The 21,653-nt window shown below is 52.5% G+C and overlaps 3 protein-coding genes across 7 annotated transcripts in view; all 3 read right to left on the reverse strand.

The window, feature by feature from the left end:
* The window catches only part of LOC129685887 (zinc finger protein 226-like), an 8,966-nt gene extending 6,978 nt beyond the window's left edge, over nucleotides 1-1,988 (reverse strand). The window contains exon 1 of one of the 3 annotated variants that reach the window (XM_055619401.1): nucleotides 245-501. The gene's annotated coding sequence lies outside the window, so the exon portion shown is untranslated. Of the gene's footprint in view, nucleotides 1-116 lie in introns of all 3 variants that reach the window. The other 2 variants (XM_055619403.1, XM_055619400.1) reach the window with 2 other exon arrangements.
* A 1,314-nt stretch (nucleotides 1,989-3,302) lies between these two features.
* On the reverse strand, nucleotides 3,303-15,412 carry LOC129685888 (zinc finger protein 45-like). 3 transcript variants are annotated; one of them, XM_055619406.1, is made up of 7 exons: nucleotides 14,806-15,412; nucleotides 12,988-13,113; nucleotides 10,554-11,076; nucleotides 7,340-7,466; nucleotides 6,398-6,493; nucleotides 5,040-5,885; nucleotides 3,303-4,956 (listed from the first exon to the last, which is right to left on the reverse strand). In XM_055619406.1, the coding sequence occupies exons 3-7, from the start codon at nucleotides 10,566-10,568 to the stop codon at nucleotides 4,091-4,093; spliced, it is 1,950 nt and encodes a 649-aa protein (XP_055475381.1). In that variant the 5' UTR covers nucleotides 10,569-11,076; nucleotides 12,988-13,113; nucleotides 14,806-15,412; the 3' UTR covers nucleotides 3,303-4,090. The 3 variants fall into 3 exon arrangements, with proteins under 3 accessions (XP_055475381.1, XP_055475379.1, XP_055475380.1); XM_055619404.1 differs by having other exon boundaries at nucleotides 4,876-5,885; nucleotides 13,033-13,113; nucleotides 14,806-15,410; XM_055619405.1 differs by lacking the exon at nucleotides 14,806-15,412 and adding an exon at nucleotides 14,221-14,371 and having other exon boundaries at nucleotides 4,876-5,885.
* Nucleotides 15,413-19,523: 4,111 nt separating this feature from the next.
* LOC129685889 (calcineurin B homologous protein 3-like) lies at nucleotides 19,524-20,403 on the reverse strand. The gene has a single exon (XM_055619407.1). The coding sequence runs from the start codon at nucleotides 20,396-20,398 to the stop codon at nucleotides 19,718-19,720; it is 681 nt and encodes a 226-aa protein (XP_055475382.1). The 5' UTR covers nucleotides 20,399-20,403; the 3' UTR covers nucleotides 19,524-19,717.
* Between the last annotated feature and the right edge of the window lie 1,250 nt (nucleotides 20,404-21,653).

Raw genomic sequence — 21,653 nt, forward strand, 5'->3', positions numbered from 1 at the left:
GGGGGACAGGGCAGGAGCTGCGGCTGCAGGGGCAGGGGCGGGCGTGCTGCGCGAGCAGCCTGCACCGACGGCCGGCGGACCGGGCCGCTCCCTCCCGCGCACGCCGCGGCTCTTACCTTTCAAAGCTCGCTCCTTCCTTCTCGCCCCAGAAGCGAGAACTTCGGTCTCACACGCACCTAGGGGACGTTCTAGAGATCCCGGCTAAAGTAACTCAAACCCCGGGGGCAGACGGCTAACACCCGACCTGAGGCTGACGAGCTCCCAGAATTCCGCGTGGAGAAGCCGGCGCTGGCTGCGCGGTAACGGAAGTGAGGTTGGAAGGCGCGGGGGGTGCGGGGGCGCGGAGGGCGCGGAGGCTGGAGGCGCTGGGGATGGGAGGGTGCCGGGCGTGGGCCGCCGGTCCGCGGAGCTGGCGGAGCCCCGTCCTCCGGCGTTGGCTTCCTGCTGTTTTCTCACATTCACGGAAACAAGCTGAAAACCGCCGCCTGCAAGCCCACATTGCGGCTGCGAGCCAAAGGTTCACAGAGCTGGGGGCGGAGATGGAGGGACTCCAGCGAGGAACTCCGAAAAGACAAGATGGGACAGTCCCGGGGAATAAAAGACTCGGGAACAGTACCGAGTTACAGGAGGAAGAATCGCTGTTAGGTTCCTAGTTGTCCTGTGCTCCTGAGAGGTCAACAGAAAGATCACATCCGACCCCTGAGAACCCCGAAAAAGACGCTGAAAAGAGTGGAGAGGCAAAATTCACTAGTGGCGTGGCTGCAGGGAGCGCCCAGGGCAGCAGAGCTAGTAGCTAAAACAAATGGGGAGGGGTAGCGTGATTGATCTTGTGTGCCTGGCCCTTTAGGGCGTCCCCAGTCTCTAGTCAACTGCCCTTTAAGAATTCTTAGCTCAGCTGGGTGCAGTGGTGCACACCTGTGATCCCAGCACTAGGGGAGGCAGAGGCGGGCGGCTCTCTGAGTTCGAGGCCAGTCTGATCTACTGAGTCGAGGACAGGTAGGGCTACACAGAGACCCTGTCTTGAAAAACAACGACAAAACGAACTAAATTGTACCGAGTGGAAGAAGCTAGAAGCAACAGGCCACATCATAAGAGTTTCATTGACAGTATTTTGGAAGAGTCGGACAATACAACAGACCCGGAGTGCTTGTCGAGGGCAGAGACGGGAGAAGAATTCAGCGAGGAGGCTGAGGCTTGAGCATCTGCCAAGTCTACAGTGATAATGAAGTCAGCCTTAACTGTGTTTTCCACTGAAATCGCCGTCGCTACTGTAGCTTGCTATGGATCGGTACGTCTTGGAATGACTGCCTCACAGTTTGTGTCCTGGTCTGGAAGTTTTAAGCTACCTTTTTCTCACCTGACACACACCCACACACACACACACACACCTATCATTTCTACCTCAGTTTGCTGCCTTGAGGAGGGAGGCTAGCATTCTTGGTCAACTGTGCTCTGAGGTGCCTCTGTGTTCTGAAGGCCAGTGCAGTTTTTGCCGCTTGCTTAGCAGAGCCTGCTTGCTCTGAGTCCCCTTGACACCAGGCTCCTCGTTAGGAAGACTTGTCTCCAGATGCTTTGAGAAGCACATGTAAATCTGAATGGCATTGTGTCCCGATGGAACTTTCTTGCTGTGGCCGTGCTGTATAGGAATTCTGCATACTCTGGAGTAGGCCTGTGCCATCAGATGCTTTGCTGGTGTGCAGAGATAGGCAGTTTCATGACACTCCCAGCCTGGTAGTCTCCAGTGCAGAAGCAAACGAGGGGTAATAACCTGAGAAGAACGGCAGCTTTTGTGTCTTTGTCTAACTTTTCACAGTGCCACACAGTTGGTACCCTGTAGCTGGACGCTTGTACTATGTGATGCTTGCAATGCATTGTATTGTGTTTGTGATTGTGTGTTGTCATTATTGGAAGTATGTAATTTTGTTTATATGCCACTAACCCATTTTCTGTTATCTTTGGCACGATTTGGGGAAGTGATTAAAGTCAATATCAATTTTTCAAAAAATATCTCCTTAGCTGACAAGACTTCATATTTACTCTGACCTCACCGAGTGTTTTCATCTTGCATGAAAGTTGACTTTTGTCTGATACTGTCTAAACTGAGAGGGGCTAGCCAGACTCCACGTGTAAAAAAACAAGGACACAAACCCCGAAAATGGATGTGACAAATCTGCAGCTCGGAAGCCGTGATGCTTGTTGGCACTGAAGGTGGGACTTCGGGAAGTGGCCATGGGGCAGCCTCCTCTTGAGTAGAAACGTTACACAGCTGAGTGGGTAACCGCAGAACTCAGGTCTGTGCGTGTGTGATGGGGCACAAATCTACCACAGTGCAGAAAAGGAGCTGGCCACAGCCCTGACTTCAGAAGCCACCAATGCCTAGACCTTCACGTCAGTACACAAGCTCGGTGGAGTCAGGAACATTAGTCTGCGTGTATGCCTTGAATAGGACTTCACACCTCCTGGGAACTGTGTTATAGACACTTTAGTCGGAGACAGATTGGATTAAAAGAATTTCAAATGCCTGCTCTTCTCAAAACTGACTTAAGGGCTGGAGAGGTGGCTCAGTGGTTAAGAGCACTGTCTGTCCTTCCAGATGTCCTGAGTTCAATTCCCAGCAAGCACATGGTGGCTCTCAACCATCTACACTGGGGTCTGATGCCTTCTTCTGGCAGGCAGGTGTTCATATAGCTAGACACTGATATACATAAAATAAACAAAATAGAGCACTCATACATAATAGAAATACAATCTTCACAAACTGACTTAATAGTTTCCTGTAGGCATACGATGTCCTAGGCGCTGCTTCGTTGTGGGAGGACATAGCACAGGCATACATTTTGTTGGGAATGATTATAAGTCCTGCCAGTTAGTTTTCAGACTCCACTTCATCATAGGGAGAAACGAAATTCAAGGTTCTAGGCCCCGGGGGGAGATGGGGACTCCCCAAGAGCTGAGCAGCTTCTGTTGTGAGGAGACAGGTGTCTGAGTCCAGACACAAGGACAGCTTCTCCATCTTGCTGGCAGGGCAAACAGGTTCATGTCCCCAGGCCCCAGGCCCTCCTCCTATCCTGACTAACGGAAACTCACCTGCTCAGTCCTTGTGTCAAAACATGCCTGGACCCTGCTTTGTGTTCCCATCCTAAAAAAATGTTGTTCAATGTCCCTATAGGGACACGGCTCAGATCCCCAACTGCTCACCTCCCTAAGCTCAAAAAATAAAGCTTTCATTTTAAGTTTCTGTCTCTGAAGTGAGTTTTCTTGGCTTGCACCCGAACCCAACATTAACTGTGAATCAGAAAAAGTGCATTTTGAAAATTTTTAAGAAGTGATAATTTATTAATGACAAAAGCAAACTTGCATAGTGGTGCATCGACACTTTCTGTAGGAGTCCTGCGATGTTTGAGTCACACTGAGACACAACAAAGCTGCAACTGAAGCAGTTCGATACTTAAGCACTGGGGAATGGGAGCAGGAACGTGTGTGAGTAATTGATTACGATCCTGTAAGAGCAGCAGGCAGCACGGCGATTCGGCCCCGAGCACAGGGACACCGACCGACGGTGGGCCCTGGGTGTGGGCACAGTGAGGTGTGTGTGCTCACGCTGTGTTCTGAGAAAGGCTGCGGCAGTCACACACCTGGGTGAGGGCGGCCACAGCCCCTCGGGTGGACTATATCTGTCGAATGTTGGGGTTTCGCTGCACCGCACGTGCAGAAAGCTTGCAGTGTTTCAGGCGTCTCGTGACCCCCACATTCCGTTATGCAGCTCCACCTGGGGCTGCAAGCAGCAGCTTCAGAAACTTTGCCCTGATGGAACAGATCGGGTCCCTTGCATCCCACGACTTCTAATTACCTCCAGGTCACACTCAACTTCCCTGTAGTTATGTCTCCCCGTGTTCAAGGTCAGGGGTCAGCATGAAGTCTGCAGTGGCGCCCACTTGCAAGGTCTGTGCGTTGTAGTCTCCCAAGCATTGCAACACAGCCTGCTCCGGTTAAGACACGGACGCTTTTCATACCGCAGCTCCTTTGTCTCCCCTGGTGACCCTAACAACTGCACCTTTCGGCTTCCACCTGAAATATGAGCATAAGACCCTCACAGAGACTGTTTCCTGTGCGAACACTCGGAGGGAGGGCAATCCCTGTGCCCCTCACCCTCAGCGTGGACTCGCTGGTCAATCAGGAGACTGGAGCTCCGGCTGAAGCCCTTCCCACACTCCTGGCACTTGTACGGTCTCTCTCCCGTGTGGACTCTCTGGTGGGCCTGCAGGTAGGACCTCTGCCGGAAGCGCTTTCCACACACGTCACATGGGTATGGCTTTTCTCCTGAGTGGACCCCCCGATGAGCCAGGAAATTGGAAGCGCGACAGAAGCCCTTCCCACAGTCCTCACACTGATAGGGCCTTTCTCCAGTGTGGGAGCGCTGGTGGGCCTGGAGGTGTGCTTCCACAGTGAAGCCCTTCCCACACTCTGTGCACTGATACGGCTTGTCCTCACTGTGGACCCTCTGGTGCACCTGGAGACTTGAGAACTGACTGAAGGTTTTCCCACATTTCTCACATTTGTATGGTTTCTCTCCTGTATGGATTCTGCAATGAACATTAAGATCTGAACTCCGGCGGAAGCTCTTCCCACACGTGTTACATTTGTAGGGTTTCTCTCCAGTGTGGCCTCTCTGATGAGCCAGAAGGTGTGAGACCTGGCTGAATCCTTTCCCACATTCCTCACACTTATAGGGCTTTTCTCCTGTGTGCACTCTACAATGAATGTTAAAATCGGAACTCCGGCTGAAGCCCTTCCCACAGGCAGCACACTGAAACGGCTTCTCTCCGGTGTGGCCCCTCTGGTGATCCAGAAGGTTTGAGGCCCGGCAGAAGCCCTTCCCACACTCTGCACATTTGTAGGGTTTCTCTCCAGTGTGGCTTCTCTGATGAGCCTGCAGTTGTGAGCCTACACTGAAGCCTTTCCACACTCCTCACACTTACAGGGCTTTTCTCCTGTGTGCACTCTACAATGAATGTTGAGGTGTGAACTGGAACTAAAGCCCTTTCCACACTCCTCACACTTACAGGGCTTTTCTCCTGTGTGCACTCTACAATGAATGTTGAGGTGTGAACTGGAACTAAAGCCCTTTCCACACTCCTCACACTTATAGGGCTTTTCTCCTGTGTGGACTCGGTGGTGGGCATGTAGTCGTGAAAACCAGCTGAAGTCCTTCCCACACTCTGCACACTTGTAAGGTTTCTTTCCAGTGTGGGCTCTCTGATGGACCTGAAGACACGAGGTCTGTCTGAAGCTTGCTCCACACTCGTCACATTTATAGGGTTCCTCTCCTGGACAGACTAAGAAAACGGTCTGAGCACAGGCGTTTTTCCCAGGATCCCCAGAGTCCTCATGTCCATCTGTGTTTTCTCCAGTGGGGCTGCTCTGCTGACAGGGAAACACTGGCCTCTGACTGAAGTTCTTCAACAGTCCATCAGACCTACTCACTCTGCATCTGTCCTGCACTCTCTGATGGGGCTGAAGACTTGAGAATGGACAGAAGGTGCTGTGAACCTCTTCACACTTGTAGGACTTCTCTCCTGTAATAACATGAGGATGGTGGCAGCAGTTGAAATCTTTCTCATGTGCCTCTTCTTCATGGCCTTCCCTGTGGTGAGCCTGAAGAACTGGATTCTGACGGGAATGTCTGCTGAGCTCCTCTTCTTCCCAAGGCTCATCACCTTGTTTTAAGGGAGAGCTGCTCTCTCCAGTGTGCACCGTGAGGTCTCGCACCCTCGTTAACTCCCTCGTAACTTGCTGCCAGATCTGTGAGCAGAAAAGCTCCTCGTGTGCCAGGTACCCTAGTCCTACTTTCTGAAGAGACTCCATTTCCTTCACATTCTCATCTCCTAAAAGCACAAAGAGAATTCAGAAAGAGGTAGGGCGTGGGAAGGCCATGCTGGCTGCTGTTGGAGTCACACAGCCTAAGGCTTCATCACTGAACCAGAAAAAGGTTCCCTTCCCTTTAGCACGAGCAGCCTGCCATCTCACCCACACGCCCAGAAGCCACGGCCGGGGCTGCAGGCTCCCATACTTACGGAGTTCTACAAAGCATCACATGTGAGTGAGGTTGTAGTGCATGTACTCAGCACACACACAAATAAATACAAATAAAAAATACAGGTGGAAGTGACTGAGGAAGACACTCCTCACACGTGTGTGCTTATCTATTACACGTGTGCCACGTCCACAAGGACTCATCCAGATGTAGAGAACAACTAAACTTCAAGGGAGTTAGTGCCCCCAGAGACTGATGCCAGGAGTGGGACGGATTGAGCAGAGGGTGCATAGCCTCGGCTGACGCCAGCCCCAAAGTCACGCACAGGTTAAGAAGCCGATGGCCATGTCAAACCCTTCCCACCTGCGGGGTCTCTCCTCCAGCCGGCCACTGTCAGCACCGTGAGCTCGTCTCCTCTGCTGGGCTGGAGCAAACTCTCAGGAGCCGCCATCTGCTGCCCTGTGAGGAGCAGATCTTCAGTCAGCATCCTAAAAACAGCCATCCTGATGCATCTTCTGCAGGATGCAAAACCCACTCTGTCCCAAACTCCTAACACAAGTCAGAGGAAGACAGAATTTGTTTGAAAAGACCCAGAATGTACAGTCATAGGCTTGAGGATAAATTATTTTGACAAACACCTTTTTATTATCTCCTCGCCCTACATCTCTCAAGCTGTCTTGGCAATGTCCCAGACAGACTGCCAATGGAATTTCTTTTGTCTTACTACACTTCTTAGTGTATGCGTACATGCTCCTACACACCACTCGTGGACAGGGACAATGGTGGGCCTTGGTTCTCTCCTACCAACAGGCAGGCCCCAGGGAGTGAACCAGGTGCCATTACCTGCTGACCATGCCACAGCCTCAACCCTATTTTATTTCATATTTTAAGTATTTCTTTTGATGTGTGCATGTCAATGTATCTGTATGTAAGTGTGTGTGTGAATGTGTATGTGAGTGCAGGTGCCCACAGAGACCAGCAGAGGGTGGCAGATCCCCTGGAAGCTGGAGTTAACAGGCATTTGTGAGCCAACTGATGTGGGTGCTGGGAATCAAACTCTGGTCCCCTAGAAGAGCAAAGAAAGCAGTAACTGCTGAGCTGTCTCTCTAACTGCCTCAGCTTACTTCAGGAAGTGTCTGTAGGCATGGCTCAGCACGTGCCATCAAGCACTAATTGAGATAATCACTTAAGGAAGATGAAAACATACTAGCATGCTTTAATTTTCACTGCATTTATTAAACCAGGAAGAGGTCAGCGCTGTGTCACGTGACAACTATTCGCTTTAGCACCAGTGTCTGCTCTCACCCAGTGACACCACGTTCCTCAAGTTCTCCAGCATCACGTCATGGTACAGCTTCCTCTGCGCAGGATTCAGCAGCCCCAGCTCCTCCTCACTGAAGACCACGGCCACGTCCCTGAATGTCACCATCTCCTGTGACAGCAGACATTCAACTTTAACCTTGGTCATTTGCAAGGACAGCTCTGAGAAACCTGGGACGGACAAGTGGAAGGCAACTCCTGAGCTAAGACCTCAGGGTCCAGGTTTCTATCTGACTCACCCACATTTTGCTACTGCTCTTTATTGTTTTTTGAGGCAGGGTCTTACCGTGTCGCACTGGTTGGTAAGACCTTGCTCTATAGATCAGGCTTGGCATAAACTTGTGCTGATCTTCCCCCCTGCCCCTACCTCACAAATGCTGGGATTACAGGTGTGAACCACCATGCCTGGCAAATCCACCTGCCTGATTCCAGAATGTTTTCTTTTTCTTTCTCTTGGTACTGAGAAAAAAAAAAAAAAAAAAGACTGAAACCAGGGCTTCATGCAGACTGGGCAAGCACTCCACCGCCGAGCTGTACCCCAGCCCTGTTCTTGCATGGCTCTGTGTGCAGCTGAGGACCCCAACCCAAACACCACTGGCACTATGTGCCCGATGCCCTCGGCTGCGGGGGCTGTCTGGGGCACCACGGCGTTCACCATCACCTCTAGCCTCTGTCCGATAAACACCAAGAGACCTCCCCAGAGTGTGCTGATGCCTGGGGGTGAAATAAACATGGTTCAGAACCATCTCAGCCAACGAGGCTGCTTGAACTTTTTCTTCTGGAAACTATCACTGCCGGGTCATTCAGGATCCTCATGTGAACCTCTGTCATCCCAGAGGGTCCACGTGAACCGGGAAGGGGTGCCTGTCTGCAGCACCTTGCACCCACTGTGACGGGCCAGCAGTCACCTGGATGGTCTTGTGTCCTCTTAGCAGAGGATCCACCTTCTGCCCCTCACTCTGACTGTGCAATGGCCACGGAGTCCTTTGAACTCTGCTGGACACCTGGTCCCCAGGCAGATGCACCCGTTCTCTGAGCATCTCTCCTCCTCTTTCGAATAAGCTAAACCCAGCACTGCATGACAAGCTTGGTCTGAGGAACATGGAAGTCACCTGTGTGACTAGACTTCTACATTTAAATACATTATTCTGCCAACACAACACACTCACATAGTGAATGAAAACATATAAATCAGTTAGCAAACACATGCAGGGAGTGACTCAGCAGTGAGAAAGAAAACCCTAGCTTGCTTAGGTGAAAAGGACTGCCTTCTGTGATTAATTAGAACACACTGAACACACTCTCCGTACAGAGCAGACAAAGCATCACATACAAAAACATCTTTCAGGGGCCAGAGAAGTGGCTCAGGGCTGAAGAACACTGGCTGCTCTTCCACAGGACCTAGGTTCAATTCTCAGCACCAAAAATGGCAGCTCACAATGTACTGTAACTCCAGTTCTAGGATCCAACAGACCCTCTTTTGGCCTCTGTGGGTATCAGGCACACATATGGAGCAGGCTCACAGGCAGAAAGAATACTCATACAAATAAAATAAAATAAAATTCTAAAAGATGTCTTATTTAGTATTTCTAAAGAGGAACAGCAGCAAAACTTGAATTTCTTCTGGAAAAGAATATTTATACAGGTATTACTATAACTTTCCTTCACATATCAAAACTGCTAAACTATTTAACTGTCTGTGAGTAGAGACAGAATGGCCATCTGTTACATGTACCTCTTCCACCACAGAGCGTGTCAGTTTGTGGGAACATGATGTCATTAAAAACATAGGGTATATCTTTAAAAAAAAAAGAAAGAAAGAAAGAAAGGAGGGGGCCTGGAGAGATGGCTCAGTGGTCAGGAGCACTGTCTGCTCTTCCAGAGGTCCTGAGTTCAATTCCCAGCTACAACATGGTGGCTCACCACCATCTATAATGTGATCTGGGGCCCTCTTCTGGCATGCAGGTGTACATACAGATAGAGCACTCATGTACATAAAATAAATATCTTTAAAAAAATAAACATGGGGTAAAGACAGTTATGACAGTACATGCTTGAAATCCCAGCTCGGTAAGAGGATTGAGACTTTAAGAACAGACTTAGCTACACAGTAAGACTCTGTTAAATAAAAAAATATTAAAAACAATCTGGACTTGGGATGTGACTTGGTGGTAGAGTCCCTGCCTAGAATCCCCCAGTGAGGGGCTGGGGTGTGGTTCAGTTGCAGAACATCTTCCTAGCACAAGGAAGGCCCTGGATTTGTTTTACAGCACTGGAAAAAAGAATTAGGGTGTATAATATTTGAAGAGATATAATTCAAAAGTTTTATCTATACTATTATTACAAATAAAACATTATGCCATGAGAAAAACAAGAAAGAAAACTGGATGTTTTATAAAGAAAATAACGAAAAACGTGAGCTTATTCAATGTTACTCAGTTTTCCATTCTATGCTCACTAATTTCAAGGTAATTACATTTACTTTTATTTTATGTACGCGAGTGTTCTGCTTTCGTGTATGGTTAGGCACCACATGCATACTTGGTGCCCATGCGGGCAGAAGAGCGTGTCAGATCCCCGGAACTGCAGCTCTGGATAGCTGCCATCATGTGGGTGCTGGGACCTTTAGGAGGAGAGCCACACTGCTGCTCCACCTCTCCAGCACCCTCAGGCCCTTCTTAGAAATAAAAAATTAATCTATGCTAAAAGAAAAGACAATAAGCCTCTAGCAACAGGTTCTGGCTTTTAAAAGCATGTATTTTATGTATACAAGTTTTTGTCTGCTTGTATGTCTATGTAGCGGGTGCAGCGGCCAGAAGAGGGCAGCAGACTCCCGCATCTGGGGTTACAGGTGGGTGCTGGCAACTGAACCCAGGGCAAGGCAGCCAGTCTCTCCTGAGCTGCTGCTACAGCTCTGCAGAGCAGGTTCTCCACCCCCCTGTCCCCTGCACTCTTCCTCAGGGAAAGAAACTATGTCTAAAACCTTGAGAAGTCACACAACATTCTGAAACCTAGAACAAGCTCAACCTGGCCAGGTGTGGTAGTGCACTCCTTTAACCCAGCACTAGGAAGGTGGAGGCAGGCCAGTGCCTGTGAGTTCAAGGTCAGCCTGGTCTACATAGTGAGTTCCAGAGCTACACAGTGATACCCTGTCTCACAACAAAACAAAACAGAAACAAATAAAAAATGCTCCACTCACCTTGCCCCTGGCCATCCTGCAGTCTTCCTAGGAACAGCTGAGTCCTGGGAAGACAGAATGATGAGGAGACAGCGAGTGGCTCTCGGTGTGGCCGCCTACTTGGCTGCCTTACGTGAACAGCACTAACCGTGGTCCTCTCCTCGGTGTGGCAGGAGCGAGCTGGACTCCAGCCACAGCTCAGGACTTGTCAGGGACACCCCCGCAAGCACATGCAGTTCATTCACACGCGGCCTCCAGTGGGTCTCAGGCTGTGGTTCAGGTCTAGGGCAGACGGAGTGGAGGCACCCGGGTAAGGATGGTACTGTGTGTGCTCAGAGCGGGCCGGACATCACACTGCTCACTGGGAACCGTGATCCTTGGTGCGCCACAGCTGGCTTTGTCCTTTCTTGTGTGTTTTTAGGTTTGGGGACAGGGCTTCAGCAGTTAGCCCAGGCTAACCCAGGTTAATGGGTAACCCAGGTTGGCCGTGAACATTTTGATCCTCCCTGCCTGGGCTCCAAGCATCATGCCTCAATTCTTCCATCTATAAAACAAAGGTTTTAACAATGAGGGAATCAATGTCACAGGTTGTTCAAGAAATTACATTCTGCAGGAAAAATGCTCAAAGACTACCTACACCGCACCTGATCCCTCAATTGCTACAAAGCGGGTAACATTCTATGACTGTTGGGAGCTGCTGTTCTAGCAGCCGCTTTGATATTTAAATCTCAGCAGAAAGACTGGTTTTACCATGGCCTTCACTGAAGTCAGGGAAGAATTTCCAAGTCCATCTCCTTTTTTGTGTGACAGCAGGTGGGAGAGCTTGTCAAGATCACACCTCTTGTTTCACCTCCTGGTGAATTTAACCCATTGTTCTGAGCTGTTCTTACTCTGGCTTAAAAGCACTCTCCACTAGAGTCTACTCTCCACTAGAGCCTCTCAGAAAGGTCCCATGTGTTGTGTGTTAGTTTATTTATTTTAATCCTCACTCCTGACTCAAGAACTGTTCGACTCTGCTGGCGGGGCCCGGCACATGACAAAACCAGCCCTCCAAAAAAAGTACTTATTTGTGTACTTTACACATACAGGTGTTTGGTCGGCATGTCCATCTGCACAGGAACAGGGCATCAGATCCCACAGAACTACTAAGTTATAGGTGGTTGTGAGCTGCCACGAGGGTGCTGGGAGTTGAACTTGGGACCTTGGAAGAGTGGTGAGCCCTTAGCAGCAGAGCCACCTCTGCAGGCCTCGTCGTGGTCTCCACCATCGGAGCACTTGGCGTGCCTGCTCACACGTGGTTAATCATTGCTGACGCCTGAATTCTCTTTTCAGTCCCTTTAAGTGCACACCTTCAAACCACACTGAAAGCCCATGGTTTCTCGGGCTCTGACTCTGTCAGGGCTTACTTTGGTCTCCATGGTGAGTAAGCTATGAAATGCACGCAATACTCAAGGGCAAAATGTACTATGAAGTATCGCAGCCTCCATCTTGAATGCCCTGCCGACCTGTGTATCAGCTCGTTACATGACATATTAGTAACACACACAAGCTGGGTGTGGGGGAGGCAGAGGCAGGCACATCTCTGAGTTTGAGGCCAGTCTGGTCTACAGAGCTGGTTTCAGGACAGACAGGGCTACACAGAGAGACCCTGTCTCAAAACCCTCTCTCCCCTCAAAATGGGTGAGTACACACATCTGTGGTTTTCTGTTAGTGACTCTATCATACAGAACGTGTCGTTTCAGGCTAAAGAGATGGCTCAGCAGTTAAAAGCACTGGCTGCTCTTAGGTTCTGTTCCCAGCACCCACGTGCAAGCTCATAAGTGTCTGAAACTCCAGGTCCAGGGGATCTGACGGCCCCTTTTGACCCCCCTGAGCACTGGCTGCTCTTAGGTTCTACACACACATGAAATAATAACAATAGCAATACCAACAGCTCGGCAGTGCAGCTCCTCACACACACCTGGGCAGAGAGCACTGTTCGGCCGCTGTGTGACGTTTTCCCAACTCCTGAACCAGTGTGGACACCCTCAGCTACAGAAAGGGCAGACAGAGTGTCATCCCCAGGATTTTTATGGGGACTAATGGGCACACATGCATAGCACCTCCAAGGTATCTGACCACAGGTGCTGTACCCATGAATGGGAGGCTGGAGGCACGTGGGGTCCTGACCGCAGCTCTCACACGAGCTTTGGAGGACAGATGTGGGTCATGGCCGCACACACGCAGACTCGGTTGACAGATGCCCAGGAGATGGTGGTGCGGCCCGGGGCACTCCTGCCCAGGCGTGGCTGGAGGAAGTGTGTCCTGGGAGAGGGCACCAGCCTTCCCACTGGGCTCTCCCAGCGCCATGCCCGCCTGCCTGGACACATCCAGGATCACAAGCATTGGTGGAGGCCACAGTTCGCCAGGTGTAAATGAGACAAGGAACACACTCCGCCCTGCTCTGAGGTCTAACCTGAGCCATAGCTGTGAGCTGGACAGAGCCACGAATCACACTTACTCCCTGGGGAACTCCTCCCTGCAAGCCCATTGCTGGTCACTCTGAGAAGGACATAATGGGCACAAAACAGGTCCAGGCAACCTAAAAGGAAAGAGAAAGTTAAAATAAACAAACAAAAAGAAACAAGAGTCACAAACTAGTGACAGGCACAATTTCCAGAGAGCAAAGAAAGCCAAGCGTTTTCCTAACTTCACTCTTTGTTCTGTTTTGAGACGAGGTCTCACTACATAAGGTACCTTAGACCACAGAGAGAGTTTGAGGCCATCCTGGGCTACAAAAGACTCACACACACACACACACACACACACACACACACACACATAGACACACACAGCATTCACACACACGTACCACCCCTACACACACACACACACACACACACACACACACACACACCATCTACACATACACTCACACATTCACACTACTCAAGGGCAGGAAACGTGCTGAAAGGAAAACAAAAGCAAGACTTCCAAAACTGAGCAGCGGGCCAGGACTGGCGCATGCGAGTCCATCTTCTCTGGCTCCGAAATGTCCCTAGTGAAAAGCCGAGAAGATGGACACTGTCACAACGGCTCTGAGGCAACACCGGCTAGCAAAACAGGTCAGGAGCTGCGGGGCTGGTTCAGCAGACGAGGACCCCGGTGTGGAGCCCAGCACCCCGCGGCAGCTAACACTCACCCTAACGGCAGCCCAGGCTATCCCACTGCCTCTTCTGAACTCCTCAGGCACCAAGCAAGCGCGCGCGTGCGCGCGCGCACGCGCGCACACAGACACACAGACACACACACACACACACACACACGTCAAAACAAGAAAGGCTAGACAGGGGCAGGGGACAAGGCTCAGCAGTTAGCACACGCTGCTCACACGGAGGACACGAGCTAGGGCTCCAGCACCCGCACCAGGCGGCTCACAACCAGCTGTACCTCCAGCTGTGGCCTCCGTGGACACCTGCTCTCGACGACAGGCGTGCGTGAGTGTGCGTCATCTGTGCATGGGTGAGGGTGGGCATATATGCACATATCCATAATTTAAACAATCAAAAGAAAGACAAAACTGAAAACGCACGGTCCCGTGTGGCACACGCGAAATCCCGGCTCTGTGGGGCGCGGGTGAGGCCGGCGGCCCGGGGCGGCCAGCGCGGCAAACCGAGGCCTCAAGGAAATACCCGACGTAAAGACCTACAGGGAAGGCCACCGCAACCTCCGGCGACACGTGTACAGGGTCACAGGGTCACAGGAGCAGCAGGTGCCAGGAGCGAGACCAACGCAGCCTGTGTGGCCCCGAGAACGAGCACGCACGGCACACAGGCGGACAGCGCCACAGAAGTGAAACAGCGCGCACATGACGTCCTCTGCAACGTCCGCACATATTCCACCATGTCCGTGCGTACCGACGTGTGATATCACACCGTCGTACACTCCAACACACTCGTGCACATCGCATCTTACTGAGTCTAAAACCAAACGTGTGTGTCCTCACGGCCCCTTCCGCTCGAGGAGAAACTAGGGCACAGAGGGAGTCTCCCTCCGGCAGGGTGTGAGGAGGGGGAGGGAAGGTGGTCTCGGCTTCCGCGACCCGAGGAGTCCCCGCACGCACGCGCTGCCGGGTGCAGGGCTTCCCCGGGCCGAACCCCGAGAACTGCCAAACTTTCTCCCAAACCAGGACGCATCGGCCTCCCGCGTCCCGCAGCATCCGGGAGACCCTCGCCCACCCGGAACGGAGGTCGAGAGAGGTCGTGGGGTCCTCGGGTTCCCCCGACCCACTCACCTCCGTCCTAGGAACGCAGCCGCGGGACCCCAGGCTCCGCCGGGGAGCTGCGCGGAAGCGCCGAGCTCCGGAACTACAACTCCCAGAATTCCCGGAGGCAGAAGCCCGCGCGCAGGCGCCCCGTGCCTGCCCAGCGGGCCCCACGCTGCCCCGGGTCGGTGGTAACCCTCCAGCGGCCGGAATCCCACCGAACGCGGACACACGTCCACCCCCGGTGACACGCTTCCTCCAGCACGGCCCCACCTCCCAGTCCTTCCACTCCCTGGTGAAGCCGGGAAAGGGGAACTGAGCCTGTGCGGCCCGCGTCGGAGTGCGCGTCTCACACCCAGGAAGAAGTCACACGGTTATGTCACGCTGCGATGCTGTCCTTGGTCGTCAGTTTGCTGCGTCTGGGATTAGGAAAACCCAAGGCCGCGGGCACTCCCGTGAGGGGTGTTACCGTCTTTCTCTCCTTTCCTTTTTGCTTGCTTGTTTGGTGGTGTTTGTGAGCCACGGTTCTTCTGTGTTTCCTGGCCGTCCCGGAACTCACAGCTCTGCCTGCCTCCGCCTCCCGAGTGCTGGGGTTCAAGGCTGAGCGCCACCACCTTCTGCGGCTAGACCAGGTTTTAATCCAGACCTTTGAGGTGGGAAGATCCACCTTTAATCTGGACCACACCTTCCGCTGGCCGCCTACGTAAAGGACGTGGAAGGAGGAAGCTCTTCTGAAAGTCATAGATTTTACACATTTTTTGACTTTTTTTTTTTTCAATTTGTTCATTTTATATCCTGATTGTATCATATCCCGGTCCCACCCTCCCTCTCCTCCTCCCCATCCCCTTCCCCTAGTCCACCGAAAGGGGGAGTCTTCCCCCCTGCCGTCTGCCCATAGCTTATCAAGTCTCATCAGGACTGCCTGGACCTTCTTCCTCTGTGGCCTGGCAGTGCCGACCTGCCAGGGGGAAGGATCAAAGAGCAGGCAGCCGAGTTCAGCTTTTTAGCTCTTTGCCTGCTTGCTCTTGCACTCATTGGCAAGTCCGTTCCTTCACTGGCACCAACTTCTGGATTCTGGCGTACACAGACCAGCAGACGGGTCCAGCCTTGCAGACGGAACAACTCCTATCTCGGGCTTTCCGTTCGTAGACAGCCATTGTTGAACTAGCCTGACCACAGCCTGTAAAATTACATTGAGTCATTCTATTAATTGTTTCTCTAGAGAACCCTGACAATACACATGGTATTGTGAAGAGAAGGGAGTAAGTATAAAGGAATGCTGGGCCCTGGGATAAGTTCAGCACTTAAAAGCTCTTGTGTCCCGGAATTTGGGTCCCATAACTGCCTTTACCGCCAGCACTAGGAGACCTGCTGCCTTCTCCTGGCCTCTGTGGCACAGGTGGCACACACAGAGAAATGTGCATACGCGAGTAAAAACACATTTAAAAATGCTGTGTAAACTAAAAACAAGTAACAGTAATATTGAGCCATTGAGATGAACTGAGTAAAAAAATATATTTTTTTTTTTTTTGGTTTTGTTTTTTGAGACAGGGTTTCTATGTGTATCCTTGGCTGTCCTGGACTCACTCGCTCTGCAGACCAGGCTGGCCTAGAACTCAGAGAGCCACTGCCTCTACCTCCCAGGGATTAAAGGCCTGAGGAAATTTTTATGCACGCCTGCATGCACTCATGCCCAGGGGGCAGACTACACTTTGGCTCCACTGCTCTCCATTTCTGGAACCTGGCTCCTCCATGGTTTTCAGCATTACACTTTGCCACACTAAATCACATGAGGCAAAACTTCTTGCCACCCTAAAAGGCTGTAAGAGGTCAGATATTTCCTTCTTCTGGGGAGCCAGCTTAGGGAGGTGCCCTGACGACAGTCCTCTGGCCCCCAGACCTCCTCCTGCGGCCCATCTTCTCTCCATCTCTTATTAGAGTGGCCTGGCGGTGGTCAGGCTAGTCCAGCGATGGCTGTCTACCAAAGAGAAGTCCAAGCATGCGGCAGTTGTTCCGGAGGCTGGATCTCTGCTGGTCTTCAGCAGACACTGGAATCCTAGGAAGCCAGCTCTAAGGCCAGTGAAGAAATGGACTCCTAAGAGGAGCAAGTTAACTCTACACGTTTCTTTGTGAGTTTTATACCCCGTGCTAAACTAAGTTCTCTCAGTACTTTTCCAGAAAGCAAAAGGACACGGACAAAACGAGAAGAGGGCAAATGGACACAAGTCCCACTGACCTGCCCTGTTGTAAAATAGTGACCAGGCAGGTAATTTTGAGATATCGTTGCCCAGCAACTGACCCAAAGGTCTTCATCCTGTTGCAGAATGACCAGGCCTGCAGTTGCCAGATATCGTTGCCTGGCAACCACTCCAGATGGTCCCAGCTCCCTCACCAGATAGCCCCATCACTTCACCTCCCAGAAAAACCATAGGACGTGCTAATCGCTCGCCCTCCCCAGTAGCAGCCAAATCTGCACATAGCAGGACATTCCAGGCGTGCCTTAAAGGTCAGCTATCCTCCAGATGTCTGGACTAACTGGACCTGGAGCCCAAAATTAACCAGTTATTTTAAAAGTCAACCACCCTAGTGCCCCTTCACCCAATCCCGTGCTTCCCTGCGCATTTCGTCTCGGGCTGTTCCTCGCTGGCTTGGGGGCAGCCACACCGCGTTGGCCTGAATAACCCTCTTGCCATTGCATCAATTTGGTGTGCAAGTCTCCATCAGTCTCCCTGTAGTTGGGCTCGCCCTGGGCCTCACACTCCAGCCAGAGCAAACAGGCAAGGAGCAAAAGTGTCTTTCTTCCCTGTCCTTCATTGGCTGCCATGAGATGAGGGCCCACAGACCTAACATTCCCGAGGTCCCCAGACAGCTCACTCAATGTTAGTTATGTTAGCCAACCACTCTGTAACAAGCTCGCCCTCGCTGAATGCCACCCAATCCTAAGCTGGAAATTCCTGGTCCTTGCTCAGACCCCCGTACAAACCCTGCCATGTAGCTGCTCAGGGCTCTTCTCTCTGATCCACTGCGTTGGTGACCGTGGAGAGCTTAAGCCCGAATAGAGCTCTTTGCTCTTTTATGTGGTCTTTGGGGACCTTCAGGTCTGGGACAACAGTGGCTTTGGTGCCCCTCATTCTGATCAACCTCATCCCAGTTACTATGGAACACATATGTAAACATAGTCTATGTTGTTAATACTAGTAGAACTAAAAAACCCAAATTTACCAGAGTAGCAGGGGCAGCAGCATTGTCTGGCAAACTGCTGCCAAGGCAGGTACTAAATGCCAATTTGTTACTCAGGGATTCTGTCATAGAAAGACACAAATGTCCATTGCAGTACTAAATCTTGCCAATTGTGTCTGGCCTGACACACTCATGACTTGGGAGTTTTTGGAGGGTGCCCCGTGTCACCAGGAAAAACATGGCTTTGCTTTGTGTCCCTCCGTCTCATCAAAAATTTAAAAATAGACTCAGGAGGCCTGAGGACAATTTTTTTTTATATTTTGAGTGAAAACTGGGGCAGGCACAATGTGAATCTTGGCAGTTAAGTGGAGAGGAGGGAGAGAGGAAGCCAGGCTTTCCAAGTTAGGGTCTGAGAAAGCTGGCAAGAGCTTGGCCACAGCTGTGTGGTGGTGGTAGAAGGGCAGCTTGGGAATGGGGGGGGGGGGGACTCAAAAACTCTGAGAACCCCCAGGGTGTTTGGAAAAGCATGCTCAGGCTTCAGCCAGAACTTGGAAGAAAAAGGTGTAAAGAAGGAAAAAGAAAGTTTCGCTTTTTTGAGTTAGAGAGGACAGAGGACAGAGACAGTGTGCTCAGCTGTGGTAATGCACCTGCCCGGGGCTTCCTGGAAAGAAGAAAGAATGTGCCCGGGACTTCCTGGAAGAAGAGGGCGTCATCTCAACAAGAGTCACCTCCCACCCCCGACACACGCTATGTAGTTTGGAAGGTCAAGCGCACAACCACAGGAGGAAGTAGATTCGCCTTAATGACCTCAACCAAACCCAGATTCCTAAAGCTTTTTACATGACAATTTAGATCTTAAGGGGCCATTTGATGCTTCTGTTTGTATTGTTTCTGGGAAGACAGAGGATGGGGTGCACCGGCAGTAGCTCCTTTGCTGGCTGATGTCTAGCTTCTCCAGCGTGGACGCTCTCATCTGAGTCAGTGTGTGAGAAGCCTTGCCTGCATCTTTACATGAAACGGTGAGGCACGGAAAAGCTCTTCCCCACACGGATAGGTTTCCCAGCAGCGAGAAATCTCTGGTGAGAAGCACTAAGCGTCAAAAGCCTCCGCACGGTGTCTGTTCCCAGAGCTTCTCACTTCTCACTTGGCTGAGCATTCGGGCTTGGGCAACCATGGGGGTGGGGGAGACCCAGCCCTGGAGAAGCCGATTCAGTCAGCGGCCAGGGCCGGCCTGCGGCTGGTCCTCGCGGTGTGACAGACTGCGGAGGGCTGATCCTAACCGCGCAGCTCTGCCCTCGCCAGCCAGCGGCCACCGGGCCTGGCTGCGCGCTGCAGCTCGGATATCTGCCTCGGCGTGTACCACTGCACACACGCGACAAGTGTGCCACAGCCGCCGGTCCCCTCCGCTTCCTCCCACTCCCCAGCTCACTCCTGCTCTCCGTCCTCTCCACGACGTGTGCACCGCGCCGAGGGGCGCGGCCCCTGACCGCCTCGCTCCTCCCTGCGGGGCGCCTGGCCTCCTGCCCGCGCTGCCGGCCCTGCGTGCACGCCCACGGCGGCCGCACCGGCCCACACCCTGCATCCTCCCCGCGCTGGAGGCTCGGCCGCAGCCGCTGTGCGCAGCGCAATCCGCGCGGCTGCGGACGCAGAAGGCCTTTGCGGTTGCCTCGAGGCGGAGCCTCACCGTCGGCCAGACGCCCCCGCCGCCTCCCGGGCGCACGCCGCTCTCCTCTGAACAGCTTTATTGGGGCGCGCCCGCGGGTCACTTGCACAGCGCCTCCAGGTTCAGGAAGCTGACCTGCATCTTGACCTCCAGGTCGATGCCGCGCCAGGTCCGCACGAAGTCCTCGAAGGCGATGCCCGGGTAGGGCTCGCCGTCCCCGGGCGGGCGCTCGGACGCGCGGGCCGCCTCCCTGAGCGCGCCGCCCGCCACGTTCGTGGCCATGGCGCGCACGCTGGCGCGGTCCTCCTGCGGGTTGGCGGCCGACAGCAGGTCCTCCAGCACGCGGCGGTACTCCTGCAGCGTGATGAGCCCGTCGCCGTCCTGGTCGTACAGGTGGAACAGGAAGCGCATCTTGTCGCGGCGCGGCGCCTCCGCCTGCTCGAGCGACGGCCGGAAGTAGGCGATGATGCCCAGGAAGTCCTGGAAGGTGATGGCCTCGGACACGCCGCACGAGCCCTTGCCCAGGTTGCGGTTGTCGAAGAAGGCGTGCACGATGCGCGCGCGCAGCGGGTTGCTCGCCAGGTCGGGCACGCCGTCGAAGCCCTCGGGCCGCAGCTCCGGCTGGTCGCCGCTCAGCAGCCGGAAGCGCTGGTGCAGCTGCTTGATCTGCGCCCAGCTGAAGTCGACCGCGTGCGCCAGCCCCTCCTGCACCTGCTCCCAGCACAGGTCCGTCCTGCTCTCGCGCTCCCACGCCTCCTCGGACGAGTGCTTGGCGCCCATGCCGCCCGCCGCACTGCGGGACCCCGGGCCGGGCTGCGCCGCCCTCCGATTGTGAGGTCGGCGCGGCGGCCCGGCCCGGCCCGTCACAATCCCCGACGTTCGTTCCCGCCCGGACGCAGAGAAGCGAGGCAGACTACATGTGAAATAGACACACACACACACACACACACATAAATATTGCATACAATATATACATACATACACATTACATCTACGACATACACATTACATATATATATATATACATACCACATGTAATATACCTGGTACATATTATATACATATTACCTATAATATATACACATGCATATAGATGTATACATACGTAACCGGTGTAGCCTTGGCTTTCCTAGGACCTTGCTGCAAGGATGAGTGCTTTTTAAAAAAGATTTATTTATTATGTGTACAGTGTTCTGTCTGCATGTACGCCTGCACGCCAGAAGAGGGCAGCAGATCGCACTATAGATGTTTGTGAGCCACCACGTGGGTGCTGAGAATTGAACTCAGGACCTCTGGAACAGCAGCCACTGCTCTTAACCGCTGAGCCGACCCTCCAGCCCAAGATGTGTGTCTTTGCCCTACAAAACAAAAGATGCTGGAATGGCCAGTGGTCCCTCCTCGGAAGGCAGGGGCAGGAGGATCTCTGAGTCTGAGGACCATCGGGCCTACACAGTTGAATTCCAAATCATCAGGGGAAGAAAGGAAGCAGGAGGAGGAGGGAGATGAGGGGTGGGAAGGACAGAGGGAGGGAAGGAAGAGAGAGAGAGAGAGAGAGAAAGAAAGAAAGAAAGAAAGAAAGAAAGAAAGAAAGAAAGAAAGAAAAGAAAGAAAGAAGAAAAAAAGAAAAGAAAGAAAGGAAGGTAGAGAGAAGAGTAAGAACAAGAAAAAGAGAAGAAAGATAAGGGGAGGAATACGTGAAGGCAAAGGGGAGAGAGTGAAGGGAGGGGACAGACTAGAAATAACCGGCCAGGTAACAGGGATGAGAATTAAATAATCCAAACAACCATGACAGAGTCCGTGCATACTTACCCCTTGAGCAAACAAGCATCTCCCAGGGAGAAGTCCCTGTGAGTAATGAGTTAATACGCACACGTGTTTGGGTGCTTGCACACTTGGCGGGTGGAGTATCGGAGCGCTAACCTCCATGTATGAGAAGTACGATAAGCTGCCCGTAGGGGTCAGGGGAGCTTTTTGTACAGGGTCATCATCTGAGTTATTTGTGTACGGCTGTGACAGAACAAACCACTGGGCAGGG

This window comes from Psammomys obesus, unplaced genomic scaffold (genome assembly GCF_907164565.1).
Source record: "Psammomys obesus unplaced genomic scaffold, mPsaObe1.curated_primary_1811, whole genome shotgun sequence".
NCBI classification, from domain to species: domain Eukaryota; kingdom Metazoa; phylum Chordata; class Mammalia; order Rodentia; family Muridae; genus Psammomys; species Psammomys obesus.